General features: G+C 36.3%; 1 protein-coding gene across 1 annotated transcript; it reads right to left on the bottom strand.

The window, feature by feature from the left end:
- Positions 1-7436: 7436 nt before the first annotated feature.
- On the bottom strand, positions 7437-9586 carry LOC111887694 (pollen receptor-like kinase 4). The gene is made up of 3 exons (XM_023883869.2): positions 8935-9586; positions 8256-8837; positions 7437-8169 (listed from the first exon to the last, which is right to left on the bottom strand). The coding sequence occupies exons 1-3, from the start codon at positions 9584-9586 to the stop codon at positions 7529-7531; spliced, it is 1875 nt and encodes a 624-aa protein (XP_023739637.1). The 3' UTR covers positions 7437-7528.
- Positions 9587-11044: the final 1458 nt, after the last annotated feature.

The raw sequence follows: 11044 nt of genomic DNA, 5'->3' as shown, positions 1-11044 counted from the left end.
TAGTCTAGCGGTATGTATGTTATGTGATCGTATGGTATGTGGTACGATGGGGGAACTCACTAAGCTTTGTGCTTACAGTTTACAGTTTTGGTTTCAGGTACTTCTTCGTCGAAGGGAAGGAGCTGGCGCGGTAGCGACACATCATACACGCACACTGTTTTTCCGCATTCATGGGATTGTTCTGGGATTCATACTCAGATATTTTGATAGTTCACATGTTTTGGTTTTCAGACATAGTATATGTTTATGAAATGGTTTGATCGGACAATGTTTATTTGCAAATGATTTTACTAAATATTAATTGAAAAATGAAATTTTTGGACGTGAAAAATGGGTCGTTACAAAAATGTTCTGAAAACTAGACACAATTTCAGACGACTTTCAGGTTTTGAGAAAATGTCGATTCTAAGAGAACTCGATGAGGTGATCAGAAAGTTCACGATTCTCGACGCTGACTTGCCGTACATGAGATTTTAATGACCAACTCGACGAGTTTGGTCACAAACTCATCGAGTTGGTCATGTTTTCAAAATTTATATATAGAAACGCTTCTCATTTGAACTCTAATTAATTGGGGAAACTTTGGACGAATTATTGAGGCCAGAAGGGTTCTTAGAGTTGTGGTTTTCTAGATTTCAACTTAGATATCAATTTGGAAGAAGATCAAAGGCAATAAAACATTACTTTTATCTTAATCTTTTGCATGAACCATGTTTCAATCATTAAATTTCATTTTAGTTTGTTATTTGCTGTAGATATGAGCTAAAAATTCATTACTTCTGTTTACACTAGATGAATTTATGAATATGGTGTGATTTTATGGCTTGGATTAATTTAATTTGGTGAATTTTGTTCTGTTAAGCTTGTTAAAGATCCTTATGTGTTGACAATAACTATTTTCTGTTAATTATCAAGTCTATTAAGTTGCATGAACATCTTTTATTTGCTTGTCTCATATAATTTATGTGAAAATAATATTATATGCCTAGGAATAGTGAACATGAAACTAGGGGTTAACTAGAAAATAGGTAAGTCAGTGTGTGAGGTTGTGTGACGAACAACCATATAAGAAGTTAATTGAATTAGTAATTTAATTAGCTAACTAAAAGTCTTACTTAACCTGAATAAATAAACTAGGAAACTCATTAGTTTAACCAATTAGCCACTATTTGAATTGATTTGTTTTCTAAGGATTAGTAATAGTGAACATGAACATAATCATAATCACATTAATCGGTAGCCAATGACAAATTAATCCATTGCACTTGCCATGAAATCAACCATAGGAATAAGTGAGTCGAATCTGAACAGAAGTCTCTTTTATTATTGAATCTAGCTATCTTCTATTCTCTTTAGTTGTTAATTGCCTTCGTTTAAGTTTTATTTGATTGCTTAGGCTTCTAGTCTTTCAAAACTATAGAAAACCCCCTTTTCTATTACTTGTTTTATTTAGATAATATTAACATTTATTTTAATTATTTACCGTTCCATGTGTTCGATACCCTACTTGCTTGAACTATATTACTAATTGATAGGTACATTGGTTTTCATGTGTTTATTTTGTGTCTAAGTTAGTAGGATTAAAACTAGTGTATTTCACACACATCAAGTTTTTGGCGCCGTTGCCGGGGAACGGTTCAAATAGTTGATTTTATTTCCTAATTGTTATCGTTTTTAATTTATTGTTTTTTTATATTTAGTTTAATTTTTATTTTTATTTTTATTTATTATGTATTTTCCAAATCTCGATGCTCTTGATGCTTTTCTTGAGGAAGTAGTACAAGAAATTGAGCAAGAAGATGAGGAGTATGACTCAGATGATGATTTGAAGAAATTTGGAAGATGGTTAAATAACATCTTGCCTAATAAACAAGAGGAATCTGAGTTACAAGAGCTAGATTTACAAGATGAAGAATTTAATCTAGAAAGAGATTTGGAGGAGCTGGTAAGATTGCTCATTGCTAGCAGAAGGGTCAGAGGAAGAACAAGAAGAAGTTGAGTTGCAGGAACCAAGCCATGGATTAACCATTACCACGACGTGGCCCCCTGTTTTTCCAGTTTGTGTTTCGAAGCATGGGGTGACGATTCCAAATTTGGAGGTAGTTCTGAGGCACGATCCATTTTTGATTAGTATCCAACCGGTTCCAACCCTTGTCAAAATTCTTGGGTTTTATGAATTCAAGCTCATTTGGCCAGTTGTAAAAGCAAAGAGCCAAATTTTATGAATTGGTCCAAAGAAGATATTCAATGCAATGGATGGAATGATATCAAGTTTATTAGAAGTTTATTAAGTTGAGAGTCCAGCTCAAGACTCACACAAAAAGAAGTGCTAGCGGGAGGCAACCCATCATTTGAGTTTGATTTCCTTTTTCTTTCTTCTTTCTTATAGTAAATAGGGGTAATGTAGGAATGCTAATTTGATGTTTGTTTTCCTGTTATTACGTAGTTTTTTGTCTTTGATCTTTGCAGAAGTTAGGGTGAGATTAGAGCAATTTCTTAAAGCGTGAAGGAAATAAAGTGCGGGGTCGAGTCGTAGATGAGAAGATTAGAAGACTTTGAGCGATATGTTGAATTCGATGTTTATATTTGATAAAAGGAGTCTCAGCACTGGAGAATATAAGGAGGTGTATCACACTAATACCCTCCTTGAGCACCAAATCAGAGCTGAAGCAGAAAAAAGAGTTTGACTGATCAGTGCCAAAAACTCGTCGAGTGCATACATACAACTCGACGAGTTTTAGAGGAAAAACGTGATTTCTGCCCAAGTTACGATCCAACACAACGAGATCTCCACTATCAAATCGGCGTGTTGCTCAATCATTTTATTTTTAAGTCTTCTATTTGATTCCATACGACGTAGGCATTGTTTATATTTTGAAGTCTAATTCTAGGCGATTCCAAGAAGCTTTTTCCACTACATTAGGAGCTGTACCACATGAAATTTTGACACCCAAGGCGTGGATGAGCTATTCCATGCCAAATTCAGCTGAAGATGGAGCTTAAAAGGAAGAATATCAACCTCGCAACTTCTATCCCAGAGGAGACTGTTCCAATTCTTTCTTTACTTTTATGTTCTTTATCATGCATAACATGCAATGGGGACATTACGTGAATTAAGTGTGGGATAGGGGGTTGATTACATTAGTTATATTAGAATCCTAGGATAATTAAAAAAAATTGCATAAAAATTGCTAGGAGTTAATTTATAAAAATTTGGTAAAGCAATTAGGATTCATGCTAGTATTGTGTTTGATGATTCTTTGAAGGCCCAGATGTTTAGTTGAGCCAACATACGTTCTAGTGCATTTGTGGCCCCCTTTATTCTAGTGAAATCATGAGACAAAACACAACATCGCTTAGTTTGAAGGACGCAACAAGTTTAGCATCGTGTACCAGAAATGTATCCAGGAAAGCTTAAGTAGCCATTGAATTGAGACTAATACCTTAACCAATAAAGGATGAAGTTAAGCTCCTTGTTTAAGTATGTAGGTTTTGAGTGAGAAGAAAAGTAAGGTACATGTTGAAAAAAAAGAGAGAGAGAGAAATTACCGAAAAGTTAAAGAATTTTGGAGCATTCAAAATATAAATTACAAAGATCAAAATTCGAAAGAAATTCAAAAGTTGAAGATAACAAAAATTAAACAAAGAAGGTGGTGAATTCAAAGAGATCAAAGATCAAATAAGTGAAGAATTCAAAGAGCTCCATTGTGGTATCAAAGATGTAATTTTTCTAGAATTTATGTATGCTTGGTTGTTTAACCAAAAATGACTTGAGGTTAAGAAAGTTTTATGTGGATGGATTCGGAGGGATGCATAAAATGAGTGTTGTTCAAAAGAAGTGGGTGAGTGTTTATGAGGATTGTAAGTATTTAGGATTAGGGGGTCCTTAGGAAAAATTTTAGACACAAATGCATGCGTTGCGGTTTTGGCATAATGGTTGGGTTCAATTGGAATTGTCTTATGTGATATTAATGTGTTAAAATTAAGTTTTGCTTGGGGGCAAGCAAAAGTCAAGTGTGGGGTATTTTGATATGGGCATATTTAGCTACAAAATTCTTGCATTATCTTAATACTTTATGTTGATTTTATCTTATTTAATGAACAAAAGGTGCTTAATTTGTTTAGAATTTCATTTTTCAGCAACAATGACATGCTCGGATGGAAAAGGAAGTGGAACTAGCGATTGGAAGCTTGGAGATTGGATTTTGAAGAAAGAAGGTTGTTGTTGGACAGCTTGACCACTCGTCGGTGTTTTAGCCATATCTCATGAACCGTAACTCCGATTGACAAGATTCAAAATGTTCTAAAAGCTAGACACAATTTCGGACGACTTTCTTGTTTTGATAAAATGTTAATTCCAAGAGAACTCGACGAGTTGGGCCTCAACTCGACAAGGTGATCAGAAAGTTTGCGATTCTTGACGCTGACTTGTCGTACACGGGATTTTAATGACCAACTCGATGAGTTGGGTCACAAACTCGTTGAGTTGACCCTGTTTTCAGAATTTATATATAGAAATGCTTCTCATTCGAACCCTAATTAATTGGGGAAGCTTTGGACGATTTTTGGGTGCCAGAAGGGTTCTTAGAGTTGTAGTTTTCTAGATTTCAACTTAGATATCAATTTGGAAGAAGATCAAAGGCAATAACACATTACTTTTATCTTAATCTTTTGCATGAACCATGTTTCAATCATTAAATTTCATTTTTAGTTTGTTATTTGCTGTAGATATGAGCTAAAAACTCATTACTTTTGTTTAGACTAGATGAATTTATGAATATGGTATGATTTTGTGGCTTGGATTAACTTAATTTGGTGAATTTTGTTATGTTAAGCTTGTTAAAGATCCTTATGTGTTGACAATAACTATTTTCTGTTAATTATCAAGTCTATTAAGTTGCATGAACATCTTTTACTTGCTTGTCTCATATAATTTATGTGAAAATAATATTATATGCCTAGGAATAGTGAACATGAAAATAGGGGTTAACTAGAAAATAGGTAAGTCAATGTGTGAGGTTGTGTGACGAACAAACATATAAGAAGTTAATTGAATTAGTAATTTAATTAGCTACCTAAAAGTCTTACTTAACCTGAATAAATAAACTAGGAAACTCATTAGTTTAACCAATTAGCCACTATTTGAATTGATTTGTTTTCTAAGGATTAGTAATAGTGAACATGAACATAATCATAATCACATTAATCGGTAGCCAATGACAAATTAATCCATTGCACTTGCCATGAAATCAACCATAGGAATAAGTGAGTCGAATCTGAACAGAAGTCTCTTTTATTATTGAATCTAGCTATCTTCTATTCTCTTTAGTTGTTAATTGCCTTCGTTTAAGTTTTATTTGATTGCTTAGGTTTCTAGTCTTTCAAAACTATAGAAAACCCCCTTTTCTATTACTTGTTTTATTTAGACAATATTAACATTTATTTTAATTGTTTACCGTTCCATGTGTTCGATACCCTACTTGCTTGAACTATATTACTAATTGATAGGTACATTGGTTTTCATGTGTTTATTTTGTGTCTAAGTTAGTAGGATTAAAACTAGTGCATTTCACACACATCAATATATATATATATATATATATATATATATATATATATATATATATATATATATATATATATATATATATATATATATATATATATATAACTCGACCACAAACAGAGGTAACAACTCCACAATATGCTCACTCACACTGATGCAAGTTAACATCAACCATATACAGGTAAGGCTGGAAAGAAAGCAAAAACATACCTACCCCATACCCTTGCCTGCTGAAGTTTCGAGCTCTCTTGTCTGATTCTGCGAATTATGGCCCCTCTTTACTGGGGCTCTTGACCTACCCTCTTTTCCGTCGGTGATCCTCAAAATAGTCGGAGCAGGTGCACTCACCGCTCTTCCTCGATCACCAGACAGTCGACCTCCTTGTCGCCCACCTAATCATAACGAAAATAAAACGGGGTTGCCACTTGTGGGCAATCCCTGCTGTTGCGACCAACCTTGCCGCACTTGCAACAGACCAGACCCCTAGAACGACAATCTCCATTGCACAGTTTACTGGAATTGCTGCATTGAATCCAACCATGTTCGCCTCTCAACAGCTGATCCAAACTCTTGGGTTTCTTCCATAGATCCCCTACTAAATTTAGATGATTTGAACCTCTCTTATCGAGGTACTCCAAATCGATCTTCCGCCCTCGGTTTTGGGACCCGCATCATTCAGGGTCTCACACCCTGACCCACTCACCAGCTCAATCGTCAACGGCTGAACTGCAATAGCTGGAGTAACCTCTGCTCTAAACCGGGCTACTAGCTACCCCCAAGACATGGTTTCTAATCCCGAAAGTGCAATAAATCACACAATCAATCCTTACCGCCTGATACAAGAGATACACGACTAACTCAAAAATCCTGGCAGTCCTTCCACTAACTGGCTCACCACCGGAGTCGGGACCAAACCCTGGTCCTTCCCATGCATACTCATCCTCATTCTGCAAAACAACTATCCCTACGGTCCAAGCATAATCAAGAACTCCCTTCCCTTAGGTTTCTCAGATCCTCTAAGACTCTCGTCGATTCGAGTATGGATCTTGTGTTTTCAGTAGTACGGGCCCAATACTAGATTATCGTTGGATGATCCTCCATTCTAGATGTCCAAATCCAAGAAGGGCATCTACATCTACAAGAATTTGCATCATTAAATATCTTCTTTGTAGATCTTAAGTTGGACATCAACGATTGAGAGGAAGAAAAAGAAGTAGCTATTACAAGAGATCGAACACAGACATCGTTCGTTTTTCTCTTCTCCAAGCCCTAAATCTATATATAAAGGGCAATTCTAATTTGTTTATTCCATGTCATTAAATATAATGTCATGTCATTTGCCAACTAGTTTTATACCTAATGAATCTGGTTGCCTCTAATGAGAATTGAACAAAAGCATAAGTTCGTTGAGTTTTTTTCAACAAACAAAACATGATTAGAGTTTTGTGAACGGTTTTGAAATTTCGTTGGTCTTACAAGTCATTTTCTGATATTTAATTACACGTTATAAGCCATGTTATTCGTTGAATTTCATAGACCGATTGACCCTAAATGAGAAGTGTAAGTTAGTTGAGATTTTTTAGACAACAGGTTAAATTCGTTCGGTTTTCTTGAACAAACAAAACATAATTAGGGTTTTTTGAACGGTTTGAAAACTTCGTTGGACTTATAATTCATTTAGGTAATATGTAGCGAAGCGATAAAGTCGAGTTTATATAAGGACGTACAACACATCGATCTTTGAAATATAAAATATCTATTGGGACTACTATAATCTTCTTACAAAAACGTATATACATGATTAACTCTAGATTTTGTAACTAGGTTCAGAGACACCCTACTAAGCCCCTAAAATCCATAATTTTACCTTACTACAACGAATTTGACTTGCATTTTCTGGTTTAGTGAAGTGGTACTTCAACCCTCATGCCTTGTCATTATAATCTAAATCCCACTCTATCCTTAATTCTTCTTAAAACTCAACCACGGTCGTCTTTTTGAATGTTTGATGTTGTCATCTTCATCATTCTTTTCTCTCACCTCCTCGATCCGGTTGACAGCTTCTTTAATGTCCCATCTCTTTTCTACGTTAGGTTCACAACAATTCAATCCTATATTCAACAACGTCAACATCTGCCCTTCGTTACGCTTATCAAACCCTCCCATTTCTTTATCCAATACATCACTCGTCGGCTCCTCCTTCATCACCGAGTCCATGAAGGTCGCAAGCTCTGTGTCGCCACCTTTGCTTTGTTGGAACGAGTTTGCTGGGAACTTCCCTGTCATGATCTCTAGAATCAACACGCCAAGACTCCATACATCTGTCTTCTTTGTAATACGTCCATGTTGCTTGTACTCTGGTGATTTAAAGGAGATCATGACATCTCGCGCTTGTTCTTGATTTGTTATAGGAACCAATCCGTAGTCTGTGAGAAGCGAATCGAACTCTGGATTTAGTAAAACGTTTGATGATTTGAGGTGACCATGAGGTGCGATCAAGCTTGGAAGCTCATTGTAGAGGTGTAGAAGCCCTCTCGCTATACCTTTCACGATCTTCAACCGAGTAGGCCAATCCAGTGTTTGTCTTACGTTAGATCGCCTTCCTGAGACGTTTTCAACAACAATTAGCTTGCAACGATGCTAAGTATATGATCATTATGGACATATATTTTAAAGAAAACATATATACCATGAAGATGAACGGCTAAGCTGAAGTTTTGAACGTAGTTCGCAACAAAGAGTTTCTCTTCATCTTGATAGTAAAATGCGATAAGTGGGACCAAGTTAGGGTGATTCAACTTACCTAACCTTCTCATATGCTTCACAAACTCATCGTTTGTAACGTTGTTCATGTGCTTGAACCTCTTCACCACTATCACTTTCTCACGAGTGAGAGCCGCCTTGTAACTTGATCCGAACACCCCACCACCAAGTATCTCCGCCGACGCCTTTAACAGGTCTGCTAAATCGAACTTTTCTATGTCGTTTCTGAAGAATGTCAACTTGTGAGATGAATCAATCTTCTTGGCTGCGGTTTTACCACAACCTTGCTCCATCTTATCATGGTGATCAGATGGAGTAGCTCCCTTCACGTAAGTTGGTGGTACTTGAAAGGAATCTTTTGCAGATGGGCCGAAGTGTCGCAGGATTAAGAAAGCGGCAGTGATCGCCGCCAACGCTGCAACCACCACCGATGCTATCAAGATGATCGTGCTGATGGGGATCTCCGCCGTGCACTTCTTCAATGGTGGTCCACATAGCTCGCTGTTACCTAAAGGCAAAACGACATCATGAGCAACACAACCTTGAAAAATTCACAAGCTTTTTCGGTTTTCACCATGGATGAAATCTAAAATTGAACAACTCACCAGAAAATTGACTTGCGGGAAACTTTTGAAGGCGTTTCGGAATAGTACCTCGGAGATGATTGTTTGCAAAGTTTACGATCATTAATTTATCACTCACAAATACGGGTATCGCACCTTCAAACTGATTATTTTGGAGCATCAAATCTCTTAGCCTTGGTAATGTGGTGAGTGAGAAAGGGATTCGACCTTTGAAATGGTTATCTGCTAAATAAAGCTTCTTGAGCCTCCTCATCCCCTCAAAAGCGTTCGAAGGAACTTCTCTGGAGAACTTGTTGCCTGTCAAGAAAATACTTCTTAATCCACGTAACTTTTTGAACTCCGGGAATTCTCCTTCAAAACTATTGTTTTGAAAACTTATCGTTATCAAAGATGGCAATTTTGTTAATATGTTCATATCAATGATGCCACCGAGCCCTTTTCCCTCAAGTCTTATACCCGAAATGGCGTCGTTGGTGCAAAGAATACCTTCCCAATTGGGTTTGTTGCCATTGCATGGGATGGTGGAGGGGTTCCAAGTGGTTAGCTTGTTGCCATTGGTAACAGAATTCTTGAATTCAAGAAGGGTGTCGGATTCCGAACTATTTACATGGCGGAGGATTGAAATATAAATGAGAACATGAAAAAGGTGGGCATAAGCATGGGCCACCGTCATGACAATGGCGGAGATTGGCAGTGGTGCGCGCACGGAAAGTGCGCGCCCACCGGAAAAGCAATGGAATATGGACAATGATGGCTGCCGCAGGGGGTACAGAAAGCCAGAAGATGAAAGGGATTTTCGTGGGGATGAACAAAGGGCATGAGAGAGAAAGAGATTTTAGAGAGAAGGGAAGAAAATGAAATGAAAATGTAGAATTCGCTCATAGAAGGCTTTCTAGTTTCTATCAGACTTATACGGGTTACCTTCAGTTTTTAAAGCATTAATTCCACATACCTTATTTCAATTCGTATAAGATGCTTATATTATATACAAAGGGCTTCCAGCCCAGCAGTATCCGGTATTCCCTCCCTCCTTAAGGTCGAAGGTTCAAGTCCTGTCGTGGACATAGGTGGATTTAAGAAGTAATTAAGTATGAGTAGGTTTAATACATATATTATATGGTCTACTATCTAGCAATTGGGTTGAGTTCGGGTTGGCGGGTAGAAAACATAAACTCAACCCAACTCATATAATATATGGGTTGATGGGTTGGCGAGTCATGGGTTGGTGGGTTGGAAACCTCAACCCAACCCAACCCAACCCATACAACCCGTTTAATTATATGAGTTCGCGGGTTCACAAGTTAATGGGTCAAACCCAATCCATATAACTTGTTTAATAAATAAGTAACACATTTTAAAAAATAAGGTTTTTTCAACATAAATTCTTAAAATGATTAAAGTAATTAACATAAAAAAGGTTTTCAACTTAAATTCGATAACATCCAAATAAAAATAAAAAATGAAGACATTTATAAAAAGTGGATGTGTTCTTCGTTCGTGACTCATGAAAATAAAGACATGTAGTTTTTTCTTTTTCTGATTAACGAACCGCAAATGTAGATTAGTCACATATGAATATAGAAGGAATACAATGATACGGAATATTACGAATATGGATGGAAATCAAATTTAATATATATATATATATATATATATATATATATATATATATATATATATATATATATATATATATATATATATATATATATATATATATATATATATATATATATATACGGGTTGGTGGGTTGAACCGCGAACCCAAACAGATAACCCAACCCAACCCATGAAATAAACGGGTTGATGAGTTGGCGGGTTGACAAGTCAAAAATCTCAACCCAAACCCATCTGTTTTCGCGTTGGGTCAGTGTCGGGTTACGGGTTGGGTCGAGACTTGCCACCCTTAAACCGACAACCCAATTTCATGTCATATCAATGGATCTTATGACGACTTGCACTTAACATAAATAATCTAATATTATTAAAATGGGTAATGAACTTTGATTTTAATTAACCCATTTTAAAAAGGTCGAGAAAGTGGTGCCACCAACGTCATACTTCTTTTATTGCCGCATAAATGTTAGCTAATTATTGTCGTTGTCACACCACTTTAATTTCTTCTCATCTA

The sequence above is a fragment of the Lactuca sativa genome, chromosome 7 (genome assembly GCF_002870075.4).
Source record: "Lactuca sativa cultivar Salinas chromosome 7, Lsat_Salinas_v11, whole genome shotgun sequence".
Lineage (NCBI taxonomy): Eukaryota > Viridiplantae > Streptophyta > Magnoliopsida > Asterales > Asteraceae > Lactuca > Lactuca sativa.
The sequence above is the reverse complement of the archived record's forward strand: the minus strand, read 5'-3'. Positions and strand labels throughout refer to the sequence as shown.

Excerpts from the sequence above, each read along its gene's own strand:
- LOC111887694 (XM_023883869.2), bottom strand. The coding sequence starts at position 9,586 with ATGACGGTGGCCCATGCTTATGCCCACCTTTTTCATGTTCTCATTTAT. Across the intron at positions 8,838-8,934 it reads TCCCGCAAGTCAATTTTCTG|GTAACAGCGAGCTATGTGGA; the intron begins GTGAGTTGTTCA and ends TTTTGCCTTTAG. Across the intron at positions 8,170-8,255 it reads CTTAGCCGTTCATCTTCATG|GAAGGCGATCTAACGTAAGA; the intron begins GTATATATGTTT and ends AAAACGTCTCAG.